The following is a 24,751-nucleotide window of genomic DNA, read 5'->3' as shown; positions in this document are numbered from 1 at the left end:
TCACAAAACTTGTTCCAAAACAATATGTGACAAATATGAGAATAAACTATAGATCATCAGTTAATAGTGTCTAGGGCAAAATATGCAATTAAAATATTGGAAAGGAATCCTTCAAATAATTCACAGAATAAATATGTTTAATATAATCCATCAATCAGAAAGACAAATATACAAGTTACATTTCAATAAACTAAGTTACAGTTATGAAGTTATGTATAATACAGTCATTGTTATCATGATTATGCATTTTATCATAATTGTAGTTCAATACAACAAGTGCAGCGGGTTTCAACAAAGCCAAGCTTTCGAAAATAAAGTCTGAATTTGTATACTGTAAAAAGCTGAAACCATGTAAAATTTTAACTTTCAAAGTAATCAACAAAGGATCATGTAGGCAACCACTACAAGATTTATATGATAAAATTATATAAAAATATATTACAATTATGCAGTTTTAAATAAATTATTACAATTTGTATCTATACATATTTTATGATCTGTGTGTAGATAGGAATATGGAAAAATAAGCACATTAGGTTGTCCATCAGTATTTGCAATAAAAACAGTCACCCTTCTTGGCCAAAGTCGTCCTGGAACTTTCTAAGCTTTGCCATGTCGTCGTCGTTGACAGTTGGTTTGGAGGTGGCTAGCGACCTCAGCATGTCACTCTGAAAAACATTTTATATACATTATTGGAAGAACACTGGAGAAAAGAATAAAGTTAGATGGATTACTTTTCATAATGTACGTTTGACGAGTTAATACAGGGTGTTTTTTTTAACGCTTAACCCAAATTACCAAATTAGTTTCGTCATAAAATGCGTCTTACAGTACTTTTAATTTAGGATGCGCGTTAAAAAAACACTCCGTAGGTAAAAAGTGGTTAGAGTAGCAAGTGATTAAGCAGTAGCTTAAAATTCTGTTAGGTCATAATTTTAAATCCCTCAAATACGAGGCTTCTGTCCCGACAGACAAGATTCGTTTACTTAATCTACAACTAATTCTAGCCAGTCGGCATCGATACAATGTCCAGTATCTTTGTAGTAGCCATTAGCAATGGTAATTAAAAAACAATCCCACATCATCTGAATTGTTTAAAAGTTTTTTGATTCAAATGTTTTAAGAGAAAAAGTGTGTAGATGCAAAACATTGGACTTGTGTATTGGAAAGAGTTTGGGGAAGGTTTTTATTTGCACGAGGTCCCCCCATCACTTTCAAACGATACAGCCACCATAATAACGTTATCTTGCTAACAGATCAGCCAGTGAATGTTTGTGAGGTAAGGGGTATTTTAAGACTACGGCCCCCATGTATTAGATAACCATATTATCCGTTGTGGTTGCCACATTACTAACCATAGTGACTGGAGGTTCGTACAGCTTGTCGCCTGGCACCTCCATCCATGTCATCTCTATTGCCCCTGGACTACCAGGAGAGCAAGGAGTCAACAGGTCGTCCACCATCTCCTCTGGGTTGGTGCGCGAAGGTCCTCTTACATGTCTGAAGTGGGTTGCCGTCTGCACCTTGCGCACAGGTTGCATCAGGGCATCGCGCACCACGATGCTGATATCAGCCCCTGAGTACCTGTGAACAACCGGTTACAGTGAATCCATCTTCCAAGAATATCAAACTTTTTTTTTATCAGTATATTGCAATTTGGCTAAACTTCGTCACTGATAAGGAGTTGACTCACAAGAAAACATCAAATGTAAATAATTTGTATATGTAAAAAAGTATACTAACATTTAATTGTAGCCTACCTAAATTAGCCAAGTTATTTACAAATCCACAGAAGCATCTCCTTTCAATCCAAACATACAGTCATCCTCAATTACACATGTGTTAAAGTGGGAAAATAAACATACCAAAATAATATTTATTTCAAATGTTCTTGTGGGTCGTGTTAAACAAATTTATTATCAAGGATACCGATGACTATACTCATTGATTTTATTACAGCTATCAACTTTTGAATTGTTACTAAACAAAAAAGGGTTTGACTTAATTGCTAATTAGTTTGGAATAAAGATACTAAATTGTATTTGTATCAATATAATGAAGAAACTAATCTTCAGGCTGTAATAAAATCATCAATAGGACATAAGATTGATGTACCTAGTAAAATAGAAAACCATGTAGAAGGACCAAAAGAAAAGTTGCCTTATTTATACATCATTGTACTTCTGCTGAGAAATTCTTTTACAATAAAAACAAAAACTCTGCTAATACAAGACGTGTGTCTGCACACTCACCCCTCAGTTCGTCTTGCCAACTCCTTCAGATCTTCTTCTGTCAAGACATGGAACGTGTTGCCGAGATGCAGTTTAAACATTGAAAGTCTGGCATGTTCCTCAGGCAGAGCTATGTATATCCTCTTCTCAAAACGCCTTCTGATGGCTGCGTCCAATACCCATGGAATATTTGTAGCTCCAAGAACTAAAATGCCATCGTTGTCGTTTCCAACTCCTGCAAACCAACAGGTTCTGATTCACGCACAAATAACTTAATTTGAGATGTTCAATGAAAAAAGGAGGAATAATTAAGTTGATGGTTAACTTTCATTATTTTGCTGTTATTCAATATGAACTGCACACAAATATCAAAATTGATACATGAAACACATCATGGAGTAGTGTTCTGATACATGATTGTTAATTTCATTTTAAAACCTGAGTAGTCTTTTTTCATAATTCTGAATAGCATAAACATAATTACTTTATACCATAAAAATGTTAAGGTTAGAATATTATACTGTCACTTACAGTATTTTCAACCAAGGTTTCAGTTGGGAAGGAAAGCCAATCATCTTTCTTTCGAAGTACCTAAAACCTTCCTTTTAACTCCAGTGACTGAATGGACTCTTTCACCTCAGACAATCTTACTATGCCATCAACAATACAAAGACAAATACAGTTCTTCTATTTACCTTGCATCTGAACCAGAAACTCAGTTTTGATCCTGCGAGCGGACTCTGACTCGTTGTCTGACCTGGACGAGCACAGGGAGTCAACCTCATCAATGAAGATGATGCTGGGCTTGTGTTGTCTGGCCAACTCAAACAGATTCTTCACTAGCTTCTCTGACTCTCCTAGCCACTTCGACACTAGGTCTGATGAAGAAACTGAGAAGAATGTGGAGTTGTTGGCCTCTGTTGCCACCGCCTTTGCCAGATATGACTTTCCTGTACCTGGAGGCTGAAACACCACCAGAGCTCTGAGTGGACAAATTTGTTGCCGTTTCGATATGAAAAAAGGTGGCATTGGAAAACCTTGCTTTGTTTAACCTGGAATCTAAAATTATTGTCACTCCAAAATGTTAAAAAGTTAAATATTGAGATTACAGATAAGAATAAATTAAATCTAAGCATATGTAATATATTTATTATTTATGGCCTAATATTAAAACTCATTTCAATCAAGAAATTATTTTAAAAAAACAACTGTTTGCATAAAAAATTTCTCCAGGAAGGCATTTGTTGCAACTGTTAGGCATTTGGTAAAGAAATTAAAAATTATTCGGGGTTTGAAAAATGACAAGACAATACGGGTAAATAAACTACAAAGATTACAACTACAACAGTACCAATAGGATTAGTCTATTTAAACACAAATGTTTCCTTCCTCTAAATTCTTTCGAAAAATTCATGAAATTACCAAAATCCGATGATGGAAATCAAAATAAAAGAGTTGTCAACTACACCAAATCCGAATACTCACGCCAAACAACAATATTCCTTTCCAAGGTATACGTTTGCCGGTGAACAGGTGAGGGAAGCGTATCGGCAGGATGACAGCTTCCTTAAGTGCCTCTTTAGCACCTTCGAGCCCCGCCACGTCCGACCACTGGACGCACGGCTTTTCCACCACAATCGCTCCTTCCAGCTTAGCCTGCAGCTTCTTCTTCTCCGGATCATCGGAGTCACTATCGCTGTCGCTCTTCTTCTCGTCATTTCTGAATCAAAGGTTGATATGCTTCTCAAAATCATTTTAGATAATTGAAAAATTAAGTTCACATTCCTTGGATCAAACAAATTGTCTACTCTTCTTTAACCATATGTTTTTATTTTAATTAAACTTTTACTCCATGTTTTTGGTACGTATGAATCTACTATTGCACAGTGGTTGATTGATAAATAAAACAGGCCTAACAGTAATTTATTGACATATCTTGGTGTTTTGCCTGAATTTGCTTTAACTTTTTCAGTTGCTTTATCAAATTCATACTTATAATTTCATAATTTGACCAGAAGTTCATCAACTAATATTTTACAAATATTATAAAACATACAAAGATGATTTGTAAAATATTTTGTGTTTCTAGCCTTATTCCATAAACTACAAAAATTATTTTCTTAATATACATTCTGGTCCTGTATAGAATATTTTTAATTCACGACAACCCACTACCGTAGGCTAACTACCTACCCTTGAATAACTACCACCTAATAAACAACATTAGAACCTACTGAATTAATAATCATAATAAAACTCTGCAGGATTTAATGTTGTACCGTCCAAAATTGTTAGGATTGCAGATTGCCTTCTGTCCCACTGTATGAGTATAGTATGTATATCTGTCTACAGTAGGCTATTAGAATGTATGAACAAATGTTATTAATTTATTTAAGGTTTTATAAATTCAAAATAATTAAATCACAAAACAATATTTTAAGGCCTATAGCTCATTACGTACGATTTTTCTCCTGCTTTGACAGGTTTCTTGGTTTTTCCTTTCTTCAAGTATTCCTTAAGTTTCTCAGCTCTGTCCAAGTACTGTAGACATTTTGCCCTGATGCTCTCTTTCGCTCTTTCTCCTTGAGCTTCATCTATAAAATAATTATTTTTGTAATATTCACATTTCAACTACCGGTATGTAGAACAAGTGCAAAAGTATTTGGTGATAATTTGTTTTCAAGCGCATGTTTTTCCTTTTTTGACAAGTTTGAAACTGTAGAGGGTTAATTTAGGCTGAAATGCTTTTTAACCTTGTGTTGTAGGGAATGATGAATGTTTTAGTTATTTTTTTAATTGAAGTTACAAGTAGGGTATAGAAAATCTCCTTTTAAAACAAACGGTATAGAAAATCTCTATTTAAAACAAATTTGGCATTTTTAAATAAGTTAAGAAAACAAGATAGGCTTAGGCTATATAAAAGATTAATCAGCCATGAACATAAGAAGGGGAAAAAGTTTGGTTTAAGACTATCCACTATTCTGGTACAGGGGTTAATCTTATCACACTTTGATAATTTGATGATCAACCAAATGACCAGCCTAACCAAAAGTGCTAGAGCAATTTTTTAATACTTTCTTTAGTTAATACATAATTTTTTCTTCAGTGCCTGATGTTAAACAGTTATAATTGATCTGCATACACTTAAGATTCGGAAATAATTTCTACGAGGGCAGTTAGTAAGGACCGGTCTCATGTATGAATCCGTAGTTCGCTTGTACGCCACAATGAGGCTCATTATTATTTACTGGCATAATTTGTAAACAGAATGACACAAATTTCACCTCTATAGACTGAAATGTACGCTGTATGTTTTTAAAATATTTTCAAACAATCAAATCTCCCGCCGCGTTCAAGGTAAGGTCACCAAAACGTTTTTTTATTTCAAGAAATATCCGACAATGCCGACATTCATCCCCAAATGACTGGAGATTATGACCCTGATGCAAACATAGCATGGAAAGAACAAAATAGGTTGGGGAGTTAAAAAAATGTCCATGATAATGCTCATTTCGGAAGAAAAAGTGTTTTTAGGTGGGTATCCAGACTTCTCAAAGAAGACCACTAGGAAAAAAGGATTTCACAGCCATTTTTAAACTCCACCCATTTCCGCACTTTACTCTCACTTACCGGTATTGCATTAGGGACATCATCTTCAGTCATTTGGCGATGAATGTCAGCATCAGATGATAGGCCTATTGTTCTTGTAATCAAAAAACATATCACTGACCTTATCTCGGACGCGGCAGGAGGTTTGATTGTTTAAAAGTTTTTAAAAACACACAGCCATAACAGCTACTGAGCTGAAATTTGTTTCAGTCTGTTCACAGATGATGCCAGTAAATGGTGATGAGCCCCGTTGCTGCTTACAAATGAACCACGGATCTAACCGCAAAACTGGCCCATTCTTAAAAACATGCCCTCGTAGTAGGCCTATGATAAAAAAGACACAAGTAACATGTTATAGTACCGGTAACTTATTAATTTTAGTATCTTGCTTATTCTACCTTCTATCGTTGCTAATGTCAAAGTAGCTCAGCAAGCTTTTTTAATTGTTTCTAAGTGGGTATAATAATTTTTTTTTTAATAGATTTTGTAATTTTTATAGGCCTACTAATTGTTTGCTGCAAAGATTAACTTGGAAGAAATACTTATTTTACTGTTTATTTCAATGGGTCTTTTTATACCTAAAGATAGTATTAAACTTTTAAGAATCCTGATTATTTTATTAATTTCTTAATTTTTTGTCCATAACGTAAAAGTCACAAGATAGTAGTAATGTTTAAGTGAGAATGAATCTAATCTAAGGGACTTGTAGAAGAGTCAACCAACAAAATTATATTATTAATAAGGGTATAGGTATAAAACAATCATCCAAATGAAACGATTACACTAACTTCAAACTAACTAACTTATAACTTCTTGCTGCCTATGAATGAGCTAATACTTACACTTAATAGCATGAAGAAAATATTCGACACCGTGTTCATACAACCTCAGTGCTTCTTCATAATTCTTATTTCTATCTTCTTCTGTTGCTTTTGTTACTAGATCGATGGCTTTCTATAAAAAAGTATTTGTTACATTAACTTATTTTTACGGGAAAAAATACAGAGTAATAAAACTGTTCGAATAATTCCTATGCAGGTAAGTTATATCAAGTTAATATATTATGAACCTTTATGTATTTCTTCAATTAAAGTTTGGATCGTGATTGTACCTGGAACTGTATTGGTTACATATTATGTATATAATATACATGTACAGTACTTACAATTTTGTTGCAATAATAGGCCTACCTACGTGTGTGTATTATCCAACTAAGTATTTTGAAAATATAAATGTGCAGTGCCATAGTATAAAAGAGACTGTTCATTTTTCTGCAGTAGGCTACAGTATGTCATAAACACATTAACTTCATTGTACACATTCATTGTTATTCGTATGCAAGTAGGCTAACTTACATAATTTAGAAAAATGTTTGCAAAATTAGGAACTGATGTTGGCCTATGTAGCTGAGATTGATTTATGGAATGTTCGATCTATATTTACATTTTACACATTTCTGCAAAAGGCTAGGCGCCTGAATTCTTAAAGTACAACAGTATAGTTAATAGTACCTGTTTAACCCTCCGAGTGTCACGCGTCATAAAAATGACGCACAACACACTTTGTGTAGGGTCACGCGTCACTTTTATGACGCACAAACATCGTTTACGGCGAAGGCTCTATGACTGACTGAATCGGATTGAACTGGATCGAGTTAGGTATCGTTCTTTCCGTAATATTCTAAGCTTTCTCCAGAGGTCTGTCTCTAAGCGCTATTCATTTTAGTTCCGAAAATATTGTAGCAGACAGCTGACGTGCGTGTATTTGTAAACAGCTAGGTTCCCCCGGACCGATGACTGATGTGTTTTATTACGTTTATCATTGTTTTAGTGTTAAAAATCAAAAGTAGTGATATACGTGGTGCATTATAAGAAGATTTAAGTGGTTTTGAAGTGCTGGTTGATGATCCTGAAGAAGTAGGTAGTGATATTGATGTAAATTATCAGCCAGATTCCTAGCTATGGTTAGGCTATGCATTCTTAGCTAAACGCTATGTACTGAAATCCGTTTTTCGCTCATAACTTATTTATTTGATAACTTACCTCGCTATATGATTATATATTTGTAATCCTCATTAAATTTAGAACAAAGTGGCTATTTTCAAATATTTATAGGCCTATAATTTATACAATTTCATTGAGCGCGAACTTATTTTTTTTTTGAAAATTTTCGAAATTGTATTTTTTTTTACCTAAAAATTTTTTTTTTGAAAAAATGTTCCTTATGTTTTATATATAATATTGAAGCCCATGATTTTCCAAACAAAATGGTATATAGAACATTAGAATTGACATTGTTTTAAGCTTCTCAGATCCGTTTTAATAAAACCTTGCAAAGGGGCCAAAAATAGGTGGACATTAAGGCCTAAACTATGGACACTCGGAGGGTTAACTTTCCTTTTAGGTTACAGTAAACTCCCAATTGAGCTATCCGAGACCCAGTTATCCAAGGTCGTTATTGGTCTAAATAAGTTTTAACTTTTTTTTAAATAATTTTATTTATTTTCAGCAGGAAAACAATAAGTTAGTTAGGCCTACCGTATGTTTCTATTCAAAGAACCGTAAAAATAACAATTAATTTGCGATTTATTGTAACGAATACAGTACTTGGAATAACCATTTTTAACTTAAGTGTTTTTTTAGTGTTAAAATAAACCGCAATAACCTTTGAAAAATTTTTTTTAATCACATGGAACAAGATTGGCCGGCTATCAATGGCAAACTGGACTGGACATGTTAGTGTTTTTTTTTTTCTATAAACACCTTTGCTGCGGCACGTCAAATGGCGGGCGTATCCCCAGTGGGGCACAGCCATCAGTGTCAAACAAACCCGATTGCCGCGTGTGATTGGCTTTCCAATTTTGGTCTGGCAAATAGCAAATAACGTGCGGGGATGTCCTGCTTTACAACGAGAGTCGACGTAGTTCGCTAAAATCCCACAGATAGCAGCACTGCTTGGAACGTAGCCGATCCTATTGTAATTGTATTGCCAAATGGAGGGAAAAAGGTGGGACAGAAAGTTGATTTTTTAAATTGCCAGACAGGGATTTTACGGGAAAATTTACTACCAACCCACACCACAACAAAATGCAAGTCACATACTACACGCTAACGTGGTACCTATAGGTCCGCTTTCGGCCGACGATAGGGCAAAAACGAAGATATACAAAAGGCAATGCCAAGCGTTCCCGATGGGGTAGCCTACGGACCTGCTACGGACGCACCGTAGGCCTACAGGGGCCAAGCACCGTATCCGATCGGGAACGGCCGCACTCTACGTGTTAACAATACTATTTTATTTAGAAAAAAAAAAGGTTAGCCTACATCAAAATTACATTAATTACTGTATCACTTTTCATTACAAGCTGTTTTGTTTAAAGATACATTTGACAAGTATTTGACTTCATAACAAGGTACCGTAACCCTAACCTCAAAATCTATGTGACCTCCGTTTTATCCAAGATACTCTGTAACTGAGGTAGTCTCGGTTCTAACAACCTACAGTTAATTTTGAGTGTAGGCCTACTGTATCTATTCAGGCCCTGTCACATGTGTATTTAACAAGTAATATTTTAAAAATATGGGTTTCCCTTGCTTAAGTAATATAAGCTAAACAAATAAGGCCTAATTTAGAGTGTATACTAACTTAAAATGTCAGTAGGCAAAAATGAAACAACCTAAAACTTACTTGGAGGGTTGTCCCTGCAGCCATTTTGTGTGTTCAACTGAAAAGACTGAAAATAACAACTTAGATTAATTAACCACATTTAACCAGTAATGTACAAATATACTGGTAATGTGCAAAGCTTAGTTTGGCCAAACCTTTTTTAGTCTAAGGAACCTAAATACAAATTTGTAACATCAAGGATTTTGCTATAAACCCATCAAGTTAGGCCTACTACTACTGCAAGCTGTAGAAATGCATTAAACTGTGGTTTAATACTTGAGCATTGATTCTGTTTTAAAGGCCATTTCATTAGATTAGCATTTAGTCATAAATTAGGCCTATTTTTGTAGGCGGGGTCTAACTGGGTTATTTTCATAACCTCATTAACTTAACTTAGACTACACAGTCTTATGTAGGTAATGTCAATCTAAAGACTTTTATAGCAGAATCCATACTGAATTTATCCTGAAGATACTGTAGGCCTAACTAACTTCCACATTAATTTGGCCTTTTTAAAGTGTTAAAAAAAATTTCATTTCCACACATTGCCTGGTAGGCCTAAGTTAATTCTGAGCCAATTAGGCCTAACTTAGCTTAAACTTGTTGTATTAATAGTCAAAGACGTGGGTCAACTTTAATTTTTATCATAATATTACAATTAGGCTAGGCCTAGGGTGCTATTTGTTAGAAAAACCTAGTACTTAACAGGACAACATAAGAATTTATTTCCGGAAAGCAACTATTTAAGGAGCAGGCAACTATCAGAAAGGTCAAAATCCGCTCCCCCTTATCATTAGGCTATCACCCTACAAATCAATTCTTATCATGATGGCCAGTTTTTTGGGATTTTACCTTGTTTCCACGTACCTAAGTAAAAACTTAACTTAAGTTAATGGTTAATGAGTTCACATTAATTCAATTAGCTAATAAGTAAAGTTAGGTTTAACTTAAATTAGACGGAACTAGGCTAGTTAGTCTTAGACTAGTTAGCCTAAGTTAGTCCCAGTTATTTTATATTTCCATACGGTAAGTTTTTAGCCTAGTCAAAAAATTTGGTGTTTTTTGTGTTTTAAGTGCTAAGTTAGGCCTAATGCAAATTTTCTTTACCGCTGACCATTTTTATGGGGTCGCGCAGACTTTTTATAGGTACCGGTAAGTTTAAAAATACACAGAGGATACGCGTCCGGTAACCAGACGTCGATTAGGCGTCCGGTAACCAGAGGTGGATTAGGCGTCCGGTAGGGGGTCCCGGAACGCCATTTACCACAATGATACGATGTTCAGCCATGAGTGTTCGTAGTGTAGTGGTCTAGTGGATAGAGTGCTCGACTGATGTGCGAAAGGTCCCCGGTTCGAAACCCATCGGTAACTTTAACTTTTTGTCGCAGATTTTGCTTTGAATGTAATTTCTTCTTAACTGTACATCTTTTGTTAGAATTTTTGGCATTTATAATTTTATGTTATGAAGAGAATTGAACCTTTATTTGATTTTTTTCACTATCAGCAAGTTTGGTTGGTTAGGTTAGGTTATGACAGTAACTGCCGGACGCCTAATCCACGTCCGGTTACCGGACGCGTATCCTCTGCGTTAAAAATAGCCTACTTTTCCTACTCAAAATAAGCTACCATGTATAGCATGTCATATTGTTCAAGAAACTAACTTGAAAATAATAGTAGGCTACCATAAAAGGATCATACTGTGCCTCTGGTGGAATTCGATCCAGCTACCCTCAGGTTTTCAGCCTGGAATGATATCCACTACACCACCAAGACTGATGGCTTTTCAACATATCGTTGCAGTAATTGTGTCCACTCAAGAGAAGAGACTGACTTCACGCCCTGACAGCCAATAGAATTGAGCGTCACGGAGTGTCCCGTGAGTCTTGAGTAAACTGGACCCGTTTAGGGATTACAGTTTTACTTAGTGGTACCGTAGTTAACCGTAATTCCGTAATGCGGCACACGCACTAAGCTTCTAGAATAAGTTAGAAGGTAGATAAAGGAAATCAAAATATCAAAACGACAAACTAAAAATATCTTTAGTTAGGTACCTTAGTTAAATTTGTGGCCTCGGAGAAATTTTTGTGGTAGGTACCTACTGTTATTTCCAGGTAAAAAGTGAGTCTTCTACTTTAATTAAGTTAGGTGACGTTAGTTGCAATAAATACCATTATTGTCTGGTCTTAATTCTAAAAGTCCCTGAAGGTTAACTTGATTGAAGGTTAACTCAACTGAACCCCTTAAAAATTAAACAAAGCCTAAGCCCTAGTTCTTCATTCTTATCTGAAATGAAATAGTGATTGGCTCTCAGTCAAAACTAAACATCTACAACTTAGACCAGGTTAAAAATCTAACAAATGGGCTAGAAGCCTAGGCCTGGAGCCAATCCCTATATGACTCATTAAACCTAGATTGTCAAGCTTGAAGGATACTAGGCCTAGGCCAGTAACAGTGACTATTTCGTGTAGTGAGATATGTAACGATTATGACAAACAGCAACCACCCTATTCAGTTCATTATGAAGCAATCCTACGGTAAATTGATTGCCTTACCTCTTCTAAGGAATTGTGAATAGCCTAGATGATCCGATCAGGAAAACTGAGGAATAAACTTAGATTATGAGTTTGATAAAATTATTGAAAATTAAGTTCACTAAATCTAAAGTCAAGTTTACTTTAATAACTGACACTGATGATAACTTACTAGAATTTATTTTCTCTTGAATTTTAAGACATGCCAAAATTGACAACTAGAATAATTGATGTTACTGTTTTTAGTGTTTTTGTTACGTTTTGGAGAAAAAACCAGACGGACAAAACTATGTCGTCTAGATCTCAGGCGAATAAGCAATAAGCGAATGCGATTGGCTGATAGCCTTGTACTTGTAACAGTTGTTGTGATGCTTGATGCTGCATCTGGAAGTGTTTGGTGAATTGTAAATTAGTCATAGTATAACGAGTGTAAATATCTTTAATTTCATCGACAAAGATATAAAATAAATTACTGAACAGTGTCCATACTACTACTGTATATTCAAATATTTTAACGCTGACAGTGTAGAAAATTTCGGTCCAAACCCCATGTATTATCATGAGGTCCCAGATAGATGACCGTCATCCCAAATTATCGACACTGATATAGTCGCAAGTCGCATCTCAACGAAAGCCAAAATTATCGAATATCGACAGTAACGGCACGTAACGGTCATATGAGATTTCGGTTAGATGAGATGTCTGTCATTTGGGATGTATTTCAGTGTCAACATAATGCGAAAGATGTGATGTCGACAATTTGTGACGTCGATCACGTAGAATGTTGGTCAAAGGGGGATAATTCACTGTCGATCACATGGGAATAATTCAGTTTCGATCAGTTTCAATAATTGTCGATCATATGGCAACCACCCCTCCTCGTTATGTAGTGAGTTTTGAAACATACCTCCACCCCTTTGGCAAGGGCCCTCTTGAGAGCAGTGATGCACGGGGTTGCCAGCATTCTACCCCAGGATATTAACCCCCATGAAAAAAACTCTTAGGCCATTTTGACGTCACATGTCTGGGGGATTTCCGGACGCAAACTTTTAGGTAGGACGGATAAATATTATTTATTTCAATTTCACGATTTACTTAACAGTTGTAATTAATCAAAATACCATTAAACCCTGACACCGGAATTTTACCCTCGGAAATCTACCCCGGACATCTACCCCCCGGACATCTACCCCCAGAAATCCACCCTGGACATAAACTATACCCCCGGACATCTACCCCCAGAAATCCACCCCGGACATCTACCTCAGAAATCCACCCCGGACATCTACCCCCAGTGGTCAAATCATAAATATCCGACCCCGGAATTCTACCCCTGGAAATCTACCCCGAGGCTTGGTCGGCTACGCTACGTATCGGTCCAGAGATACATTGTTGTACAGAGTAGGTAGTTGGTTTCATTTTTTTTGTGTGAATAACTAACGGTTAATCATTACCCTTTACTATCAATATTTGGTATTAAGCATCCGATACCGGTATTTCGTTGTCTTGTTTCATTATCTATCTTTAGTTCCTAATTCAATAATCTGTAACAACCATTGTTCACCTGAAATACTTCACTGATTTTTACGATTGACTTGTCATTTAAAGCCTTAAGATCGTGTCTATGGTGCAACGCAACGCAAGATGGTAATTGAAAACGAAATTTTGATAAAGAGGGCTTCAAAAGTTTGACCCCTTAGCATTTGATTTATTTCAGACAGTGATTTAAATTGTTGACCAACTTTCACATACATATAGTAAAATAACAGCAAACGGCGTATGAGCGCAGATCGTGAAATTTAAAACATATCATTCAAGGAGGAAATTGTCGAATATCTAAAGGTAAAAAATACCATGCAATCAGTGACGTAGCCAGGATTTCAAAATGGGGAGGGGTCGACTGACCGGGCCGAAAGATTGATTGAAAAAATTCAAAAATAAAAATGTATGTAAAAAAATACAAAATAGCAGATATTTGGTTGATGAAGTGATTTCGGAAAAAATGTTAGAAGTGATTTTCTCTTTATTTTGACCCAAGGAATCACTACCTAAATTATGTCCCCACCTTTTTTTAACACCCTGTATATTGTGTCTATTAGCACGATAACTCAAGTAAAAATGATCCGATTTTGATGAAATTTGGTATAAACTATAAACTTGTAAACCTACAATTATTCGAACAAGTTGGCGAACCAGCATGATCGGACCATGGTAAAACAGGGGTTTATGTAGGGTTTTTTGGGGTAAAAATAGGTTTTTCTCATTTTTGAACCTAAAAAAATAAAATTTAGCAATTTCTTTCCAAACCATTTTGTAGGGCATAAAAAAACCAAATAATTTAGTATATTGAAGCGTTGTTATGCGCCTAATGGTTACGGAGAAAATTAAAAAAAAAATGTAAATTTAAAATTCTTATGTTTTTCTTATGGAGAGTAATTTACTGTTTATGGCCATATTTTGATCACATTTGGAAAATGCATTTATTTCATACTAAACATATACTAATAACATAAAAAAAAACACTTTTTTACCCTCCCTGCTGCAGCAAACCTAGAGTACTCGTTGAATTAATGCTATTTAAAAAGGGAATAAATGTGATATTTTTAAGGAGACATTTTAGTGTAAATCCGATTGGCAAATGGAAATTCGCTTAGTCTGCAGGTTTGCTGCGGCGGGGGTATTTATCACAAGAGATGGAAAGGGTATAAATAAACCCAACAATAGTACTTCTTCACATTTTACTTTTTACAAAATTAATTGTACATTTTCCTAGCTAACACATTTTTTCCTAGACACTAATTACAGGTACAGGACTATTTACATATCAATTAAACCTACTAGTATTCACAAAATCACATATTGATAAATTTACATTCAAAATTTACAAAATATTTACATGGTAGAATTGATAGTCAAAGATGGTAGTTAAAACTTTTATTGTATATATACATTATTATATTACCATGATCGTCCCACTGTTTAAAATGCATCATAAAAGTTTGATGGGATTAAATTGATGCAGATGAACTGAAAACTAACATAGGTGTATTTCCAGTACAATAATATTTTGCCTTTCTTAACAATAATTACTAATTAATAATAACAAGGTCTTCAAATTATTATCTTTACAGTTACTTAATTTAAGAACTGAATAGTTATATTACTGTTGTATTATTATGGTGTTACATATCAAATGTGTTTCTACAGTGTGCTATTTCATTTTCACCCCCAAAAATAGTCCAATCTGGGGTCCATGCCATGAGCATTTTACAATATTTTCCGAAGAAGGGTTGATCATTTTTTAAATAGTAATTTCAATAAAATATCCTAGCAAAAATTATTATTACTTAAAAATATAAACATTTCTCCAAATTCAACAAAATAAACTTTTGAAAAATAATGTAAAAAGCATACAAATTACAAAAACAAATCCTCAACGTAAAAATTATTACGTTCACAAAAACATATTTTTATAAATTAGTTCAAAATCAACAATATAACAAAGGTGACAATAAATAGTTGTAGGTAATTTTATTAACATACAGCTCACATGTCCCATCATACACAATGAAGATGTTGATGTTGATTTATCTTACAGATTCTAACACATTTTTATTTTTTGTTTTAACAGCAATAGTTAACAAACTATCAATAAAACAGCAAGAGAAAACACAAACATAACAAAAATGGTAACACAAAAGTTCTCTACTTAATCCAGAAGAATCTATCTAAGGAATAGAATCCATTGTTGTCCAGTGAGTAAGATGTTTTAGTCTAGAGCAGCAGTGAAATGTATTCTCCTCATTATGCGTCTAAGTGCAAAAATGTTTCTAAACTTAAAAAATCAGCAATTAAAAATCTAGCCAGTGGTAATGAGCAAATTCATTAAAATGTAAATGATAACTTTACGTTTACTCGCTCACTTAGTTTTTATATCATGCCGCTCCTTTTTTAAGGATCTTTATAGATACTTCATAATAAAAAAACCAATTGCATCAACAAACTAAAAAAATAACTTCACTGGGGCTTTTAATGGGCAATTAAAAAATATTTTATATGATGTAAAGTAGGGGATTTATTTGCAAGATTTAAAATGTATACAATTTTAAATTTGCTCTTGCATAACCATCACTTGCTAACAGTTACAAGTTTAGTGTCCAACCTGACCTTAAAAACTCAATGGAAGTAATAAGAGAATTAGTGTTGCTTGTGATATGCTAATTATATTTTCAATGGAAAGTCTTTGTTAGTATTCAATACCACAAAAGAGGCTAGAGTGGATGCCAAGAACAGCTAGCTATTCGATAAGAATTGAGAGACTTTTTTACATACTAAAGAATGGTTAAGTTTAAGCAATGAGAGGCAGAGTGAGGTTGAGGTATGCATTAGGGAGGTTTGGTTGGAGTATAATTGTTAAAGCGAAGTTGGGCTAGAGGCCACAACAGATTAAGGTAAGATCATTGGAAACAATGGAAGAATTATAGCCTCCTCTGATAAAAGGTCGTGGCGTTGGTGTGTGGTCGGCAACATCGCACAGGAATGCTTATTGCTGTGGTAATAGCAGGAATAACAATCTGTAAATACACTCCATTACAAAAATAAGGCTGTTTCAGTAAGGTTGCCACTTTCATCTCGCTGCGGTTTTGTATAGAAGAAGCTATGGTAGAAGCCATGAAGGTTTGGTTAAGGGCGATGAGAAATTAAGAAGGTGGTAATGGAAGGCTACAATTGAGGCCATGAGAGGCTTGTTTAAAGACCATAAGGAGGCTTGGCTGATGGCCACAAGAAGTTAAAATGGAGTCAATACGAGACTGCGATAAAGGCAAGAGAAGTTAAGAAACTGAGGCAATAGGAGAGATAGAGACCATTGAAGGCTATGGTAGAGGCCATGGGAGACCAGTGAAATCCACTGGGCCTCCAAGACCAGCATCAGCTTCCAACAAACTCATGATCACTGCCATGGCAGCTTCATCATTGCCATGGTTGTTTAAACTCTGCACATCTGTGTTGGGTGACTCTGTTTGGTCTATCATATCTATAACTTCATCCGGGTCACCTGAAATAAACATTGGAGGTAAAAATATTTAAAAAACATTAAAATGGTATGTAGACAAATGGTAGTCAACCACAAAAATATAAGTACACTAGTAAAGCAGGAAAATATGTAGCATTTTAAGTGTATGTGCACTAAAAACATAAGTTTTATTTGTTTGTATTATAGTTGGTGATAGACTGGCGTTCATAGTTTAAACCATATGAATTTGAAAGATGAATGTTAGATTGGGGAGGTGCATTATTTACTGACTTATTTCATACCAGCTGCTTTTTTCACCAGGGTATCTGTAAAAGTCAATAGGACATGAATAAAACTGCATCATAGCCTATATAGTAATGTTTCATGCTCAAAGAAGCAAAGTAAAAAGAACATGTACCTAACAAAAATCTCAAACATTCAAGTACTAATAAATAAATTTCTTCACAAACTGCAAGCATAATAACAATAATAAAAAAAGATACGCTTTTTAAAACACATGTGAAATACATACCTGAGTCGTTAGCAATGCTGGAAAGTGTGACATTGTTACGTACTGCGCTGCTGTATGCATTCACCTCACTGCCTGGACTGTTGTTACACGACATGAGACTCTGACTAGGGAGATCATGGACCACAGAACTGACTACTTGTGACTGCTGTAACAACAATCAGCTGTTAGACACTCATGTTGTTATGTACTACGCTGCTTTACGCATTCACCTCACTGCCTGGACTGTTGTTGCACGACATGAGACTCTGACTAGGGAGATCATGGACCACAGAACTGACTAATTGTGACTGCTGTAACAACAATCAGCTGTTAGGACTCATGTTGTTGTGTACTGCGCTGCTGTACCAATTCAACTCACTTCCTGGACTGTTGTTACACGACATGAGACTCTGACTAGGGAGATCATGGACCACAGAACTGACTAATTGTGACTGCTGCACCAACAAGTCTTTGGAATGGAGTGCACCAACAGAGAATTCTCAAATCTTTTTCATCTTGCAAGATTATACCATAGATCATAGAGATGGATTTAGTGTAAAAAACTAAGGTAAGGTTTTGAAGGATGTGAATTCATTTCTGCAAGGGTTGGACAGAAATCAGTGCACAACTCTCTCATAACACCAATGAAAGACCAATGACTATAGCTCATAGCAGTTGAGTTACAAGGTTTAAAGCAGTAATGAAGTAGCCTTATGCATACAATAAACATGAACAAATATATGGAACCTAGTGTATTGTAACTGGTACCTAGACAGTTTTCTACAAATTAATTTACCAATCTGTGAAATACAACAAAACAAAATTGATGGGAAGGGTTTTATATCCCTTCAATAAATTGATACTTTTGGCAAGACGCCAAGTATCTTGTATACTAACCTCTGCTATAGGATCTTTGTGGGAAGGGGAAGGTGTGCTGTTAGGAGACGATGAGTCCCCTCCTTTCCTCTGCAGATCCAATACTTCTTCAGCGATCTGTCTGCCGATCTTGCTGGCCTCTACATGTGTGCTGATCATACGAGACATCTCCCTGCTGCCCAGACCATTGCCATTGCCTGCAACAAGTCGTAATGGTAAGTTTATAAGTGTTAATAATGTTAATGTTAACAAACTGGGGTACTACATTGGTATGGGGAGAGCAAAAGTTCCAGTGTCATTAAAACTGTAAACATGTAAATACTGCATGTATGTTTTATTGATGTATTGAAATTAATGGTAAAATCATTGTGCTTTGTCTTCACAATATTAACATCCTGTATGAAAGCATCACTAAAAGAATAAAGACCACAAAAAACTTATAGACTTCAATATTGTAGTTTCGGAATGTTTTGAAATAAGAGGATGTAAATTACTGGAAAATCTCACAATGGATTGATAGTTGAAATCATCATCACTTACTTTGAGTTCCAGAGAAGAAATCAAAATTGCTCTGAGATTGAGTTGGGCCTTCAGAACGTGTTGACTGACTGCTCTCAACCTTGACATCCGATCTGGAAGGAAATCATTCAAATAATAATATTAATTAATTGTGGTATAGAATAATTAATATCAATTACAGTATCTGATAATTGTAAATTATTGTTCGATTTACACTTGGTAGATGAACATTAAATTATACTACCAAAATCAAAGTAACATTCCATATCCCCACATAGTTGACTCTTAAACAATAAATCTGTTGTTTCTCAAAATATTTTCAATTCCCTAGGAAACACTGTTCATGCTTACTACTTAGAGTAAAAGATGCTCAACAGTTAGTTTTATAACTAACTCCAAGTACAGTAGATACATAAAATAATGTAATCTGCGTTTTACCTCCACAAGTCAAAGTGTAACTTTACATTCCGACGTTTATCTCAAATGGACCTTTAAGAGTCCTTGGAGACTAGCGGACATCTTGGATAATTTAAAACTGCCGCTGAAAGGTTATTTATTGTCCAAAAATATTTTTCAAACACCAATGTGATCATAATAATTATAATATCTAGTACTGTATACAAAGATTAGAAATGTTCTTTGTAGTTTTTAATTGTTCTCCAAGCAGGCAGTCCATGGAAGCTAGTGGCCATCTTGGATTTGTGTGCCATAAGAGAAATGGTCATTTCTTTAAATTTCAAACAGCCGCTGAAGAGCTTATTTTACTATCTCAAAATATTTTTTCAAATACCAGAGTAAATGTAATTTAAATATCTAGTATACTGTGAGATTATAAATTTTCTTTGTAGTTTTTTAATTGTTTAACGAGTTAGAACGTCTAGGCTCCAAGGACTCTTAAGCGTCAATACTTGGTTGCCAAAATAGCATCTCATTACAAACATAAAATTTGATTTTTGTTTTTAAACATGTCCATTTCATTTGTGTTTAATTTAAATGGTTCAGACTTCTTTTAGTTCAGAAAAGAGTTTTGTCCTGAGGTATCTAAATAAGAGATACCGGTAGTCTGCTTTATCTTTACTACAACACAATTCTAATTAATCCCAGTATTTATTATGATACTTACAAACAAAGTTTATTTTTCGCTATGAGGTATTCTACATCTTTGGTCCAAGGATTTCTAAATGCCTTCCACTCACTTTGAAGACGAACAAAAGAGCCTTCTTTACTTCTAAACCTATAAATCTGAAAATAGGAATAGCAATGTAAGTAGGAACTGAATATGAAATAAAAGACAAACTGATTTGAAACCAAGTGTTTTGCTTAGTTTGCTTATAATAAATAGCATAATTATTCTGTATGGAAAGTTGGCTAAGTATTCTCTAAACAGTAAATTTTGCTAAATGTTCCCTACATTGAAAATTTGTAAAAAAAGATCTTTAACAAATGATGATTTTTGTTTCTATGCTCATGTATATTCTGTATGCATTTAAATTATTTTACTAAAAAGCAACCAAATTAGTTTGTACCTGAGTTCTAACAGTCTCTTGATTGTGAAGAGCAGTTTTGTGCGATTCAGCAAGATGAGTTATGTCTTCTTGGTGGTAATATTCGTACATACTGGTTCCTAAAAGTTCTTGAGGTAGGAATCCAAGGACCAGAGTTGCTCTAAAACAATAAGATCAGAAATTAATATTTTGAAATCAAATTTTTGTATCAAAAGTTCAAATCCACGTGTATCTTTAGGAATAATAGTTAAAACCGTATATGAATTAGTCGGTAATATTTTGCAATTATTATTACAGAATTTTTGTCTTCTAAAAGACTTATTCAAACGAGGAAGGAAAATGCAAGATACTTGAAAGTGAACAGTTTGTTAAACACTTTTAGTAAACCCATTTGAAAAAGGTTTAGAAGAAATTAAAGACATTTGCCTCAAAATGTTAGGGTTTTGGCTGTGGCTGGGATTTAGTATCAAGTAGAAACCCCAAAAAGGCAAACTTAATTTTTCTTATGGAATTTTAAAATGGAATTAGATTCCTGTTTTTGAGATTTAGGGTCAGTTTTTATCTTTTCTAAGACTTCTGCACGGCCATTTTATTTTACATTGTGGTAATCACTTTTATATTTGCAGAAGTATGGGATTTTAACCTTTAAGTTACATTTACTTTGAGATAAAATTAAATCTCATTGTTGTTGCTGGTACTCAAATGTAGTATTTCCATTCATATTAACTATTTTATCTATCAATAATTACAATTAAAAGTTATACTGTACAGTAGACTCTCTCTTATCCGGATACCTTTTAACCGGACATCGGATTAACCGGACTACACTCGGCGGAAATGACATCTGTTTAACCGGGCAATTTTTATCAGCACATTGGTTTAACCGGACTAGATCGGCAGGAAGTGGGCAATACTGAAACGACAGTTCTCGTGGGAAAGATTTGAGACCAGTGATCACGTGTCTAAATACAATGCTCTCCTAAATTTAAGTCGAATATCACAGTAAACAGTTTGTTTTAATGAGTTTTTGGATACCTCGGTTTAACCGGAAACCCCGTTATCCGGACAAGAGGAAGTCTACTGTATTTACTTTCAATTTTAAACTTTTTATAGTTTTTAACTTTTGTTGTGGAAAGACTTGCTAAGAAAACAACCAAATCTCTCACCACTAAATTCAAAGTGAAACCTAAAACACTTACTGTTGGTCTGCAAAGAGGAACTTTCCGTCGAGTGCATGCCGAGAGATGAACTGTATCGGCCGCACGTTGGGTCGATGTTGGTGTGATCGTGGTGGCTCTACTGGCACCTGAGTTGGCAACACTCGTCCGACAGCGACCAGACAAGAAAGGTTACAAGCGTCTCCCTCCCCCTCCCCCTCATGGTCATCCAGTCCGATCTTCGCTGGAGCCCAAGACTTGAGGTACCCAGTGCAATGGATCACGCTGTACCTCCGATCTGACGACAGAATCATTTATTAAAACAATTTATTTCATGCCCCTTTGCCTCATATGATGCATGATAGGCTTTCTTATATCCGTCTGTAGTTCAAATTTCCATAAAAACATAACACCGCCTAGATTTGTTGCAATTGCAACTTTGTCAAAGCTTGCACCACGTACAATATTTGATTTTGATGTTCTGATGTGACCAAAGCTTTGACAATCCTGGACATAATACAAAACCACCCAGTATCATTTTGCTGTCAAATATTTGGACAACAGACTGGGGTAAGGAAGTCTATTTTGATAAATTAAAACCATAGGAATTATATAAATAATTGATAAGTTATTAAGAAAATAGAATTATGTAGACAACATAATCATAGTTTTATATTTCATAGCATTAGTATACCCTAGATTTTCTTTAGAGAATGCAAATTTTAAATGTTTTAAACTATATTGTGATTTGTAGCAAATAGATTTTTTTATCTGTAATTTTTATTTCAATAGAATACTTTATAATGTTAATGTGTTTTAAAAGGATTACTAGGGAGAAAAATAAGCAGATATTAAAGACAATCTTAAAGACATTTTGACATTCCAAAGGGAAAGGACAAACACAAAGCAAGATGAAACTTTGTTTTAAAATTCATCATCAATTAATGACCAATTGACAAAAATAGACGTGGATCAAGTTTCAATTCAATCAAGGTTATTAATCATCAATCAATGTTCGCAAGACGTCTCAACAATATTGATGGATACATACTACAATAGCAATAGCAGTCACAGTTTTTTTTGCATGCACTGTTAAATAGTATCAAGACCATCAGAGTTTGGAAAGTTCCCTTACAAAATCTGTGAAAAAAATTGATGTAAAAACACACAAAAAATAAAATTAAAATAATTTCAAATTTTGAAAAGAATTTCTTTTAGGGATCATAATTAAGATGACATTTTTGTTTACTGACAAGGATGCAGTCCTTTTTTATTGGTAAATTTGGAATTCGAATGTATTTGAGAATATCTGACTGAAACCAACATTTACTACAAATATCTAATTACCCGAAAGTTGTTGTTTTTTCCGCCTATGGCACCCTGTTGTCGTGTCAGCCTCTTCTTTGATTGAGGACGACACTTTACACTTCATACGACAGAAGAATGAACGTCTGGCTCCAGGACACAATCTGGAAAGGCCTTGGGGTATATCAGTCTTTACTGGCAACATCGCTAAAACAAATGCATCCAATTGCAGACACAACTTTCTAGAAATATAATTATTTTAATGAACACTAAAACTTATTAGGTTAGTGATTTACAATATTTTAAGAATTTAGAAAAACTCATGATTAGTAAACAATAATAATAACTTAGAAAAATGTGTATATGGAATGTTAAAACTGATAACTGGACTGCAGAAACAATTTTTTTATATTTCTGTAATGTGTGCTGATTGACTTTTGTTCATGATGCAGTTAGAAATGCATGGTTTAAGGTGTGTCACTGCTCAGCATTGTGTGCTTGATAAAAAACTGAAAATGCAATTACTTTTATAATAGTTTTATAGATACTTATCAAACATATTTTGTTTGAACACTGTAGTTACCCAATGACGAATTTAGCAAATGCAGCCCTAGGCCAAATTAACCCGAGCGGCACCCGCACTATGGGTGGGACTTGCCACGAACAAGGCGAAATCGTGAACACTCTCCCGATCACGGCGAAATGGTGAATATTTCTTGCAATCAGCTGTAGATATCATAATCGTCTCCCGCGGTCATGGAGACGTCGTCATCATTTTCTGTGATCACGGCCAGATAATAAATATCTCCCACGGTCGCGTAAATAGGATCAATGTCTAATGCCAAAATCTTGTACATTTCCGCTGTCTTGTAAACATCATCATTAGGGATGTAAAAACTTTAAAAACTGGCAATCAATTTTTTATTGAACTCAAACATGTAATTGATAAAACAAAAAGCAGGAGCCTAAAACGATACAGTATTTGTATTGCATCATAAATGCTTTTTTTAAAGATACCACCTTGAAAAAATCTCTGTTTAGGGACAGAGGTCCTGGAACAAAATAATTCCATTTAACTCCACCTAAAATCAATACCTTATTTTTCATATAAATTATGGTACGCTTAGGCGGTTGGCACTTACTTTTGGCATCAATTAGCCTCTCTCGTGGACTCAGGTCGGAAGAAGAGAGTTGTTCTTTCACCTTAGCAACGTCCTTCGGATGAAGAATATCAAACCAACTCTGACCAAGCAGGTCACCCTGGGAATAAAAATAAGTCATATAAAACGTGACGACAGTATAATGTTAGATATCTCAATAAACGTTTGATACTCAATCAAAATTATCATGAATGTCTAATACTACATTGTGAACTTTTGAAGTATCTTACCTCCAGCTTACCAATCTTATAACATTGTGGGGTCGATTATATCAAAACATATTTTATCTGGGGTAAAATTATCAAATGTTTACTCACATTTTTAACTAGGGTCCTGGACTCTTTGTAGACCTTCCTGTCTGTATAGATATCTCTTGCAGTGCTTTAAATGTTGGCTTCCATTTTAGTGGTATTTCAAACTAAGAATTAGTTTTAGATTAAGACAAAGATGCTTTATACATTCTCTTGTGTTAATGTATAGGTCTATTTGTGAAATTCTTTTCCAATCTGGACAATAGTTACTTACCTGTGCATAATTTAAAATCTGGGAGACGGATTCCGAAACATACAGAATCCTGCCTCTATCACAGCCAACAACAAAAAGAAACCCCTCAGCAGCCTGAAAAGAAAAAAGGTAAACAATTACAACAAAAATATGACAGATAAAT

The 24,751-nt window shown here is 34.7% G+C and overlaps 2 protein-coding genes across 7 annotated transcripts in view; both read right to left on the bottom strand.

Moving 5' to 3' along the window:
- Positions 1-119: 119 nt before the first annotated feature.
- Positions 120-12,289, bottom strand: LOC128995315 (vacuolar protein sorting-associated protein 4). Of its 2 annotated transcripts, none has more exons than XM_054420296.1 (9): positions 12,210-12,289; positions 9,528-9,573; positions 6,683-6,794; positions 4,693-4,825; positions 3,717-3,951; positions 2,927-3,194; positions 2,253-2,466; positions 1,356-1,584; positions 120-668 (listed from the first exon to the last, which is right to left on the bottom strand). In XM_054420296.1, exons 2-9 carry the CDS (start codon positions 9,549-9,551, stop codon positions 567-569), a joined length of 1,317 nt encoding a protein of 438 aa, XP_054276271.1. In that variant the 5' UTR covers positions 9,552-9,573; positions 12,210-12,289; the 3' UTR covers positions 120-566. The 2 variants fall into 2 exon arrangements, with proteins under 2 accessions (XP_054276271.1, XP_054276270.1); XM_054420295.1 differs by having other exon boundaries at positions 12,059-12,283.
- Positions 12,290-14,758: 2,469 nt separating this feature from the next.
- LOC128994147 (protein cycle) overlaps positions 14,759-24,751 on the bottom strand; it is a 79,426-nt gene continuing 69,433 nt past the window's right edge. For 3 of the 5 annotated variants that reach the window (XM_054418462.1, XM_054418460.1, XM_054418464.1), the window contains 10 exons: positions 24,610-24,702; positions 24,067-24,184; positions 22,967-23,131; positions 21,662-21,917; positions 20,484-20,622; positions 20,081-20,199; positions 18,979-19,070; positions 18,460-18,635; positions 17,584-17,728; positions 14,759-17,093 (listed from right to left, as the gene is read on the bottom strand). In XM_054418462.1, the coding sequence (XP_054274437.1) occupies positions 16,912-17,093; positions 17,584-17,728; positions 18,460-18,635; positions 18,979-19,070; positions 20,081-20,199; positions 20,484-20,622; positions 21,662-21,917; positions 22,967-23,131; positions 24,067-24,184; positions 24,610-24,702 (1,485 nt within the window). In that variant the 3' untranslated portion in view covers positions 14,759-16,911. Of the gene's footprint in view, positions 17,094-17,583; positions 17,729-17,806; positions 18,018-18,459; positions 18,636-18,978; positions 19,071-20,076; positions 20,200-20,483; positions 20,623-21,661; positions 21,918-22,966; positions 23,132-24,066; positions 24,185-24,609; positions 24,703-24,751 lie in introns of those variants that run through there. The other 2 variants (XM_054418463.1, XM_054418465.1) reach the window with 2 other exon arrangements.

Source organism: Macrosteles quadrilineatus, unplaced genomic scaffold (assembly GCF_028750875.1).
Source record: "Macrosteles quadrilineatus isolate MER2022 unplaced genomic scaffold, UCM_ALF_1.0 Scaffold_5__1_contigs__length_97177068, whole genome shotgun sequence".
Classification (NCBI taxonomy): domain Eukaryota; kingdom Metazoa; phylum Arthropoda; class Insecta; order Hemiptera; family Cicadellidae; genus Macrosteles; species Macrosteles quadrilineatus.
The sequence above is the reverse complement of the archived record's forward strand: the minus strand, read 5'-3'. Positions and strand labels throughout refer to the sequence as shown.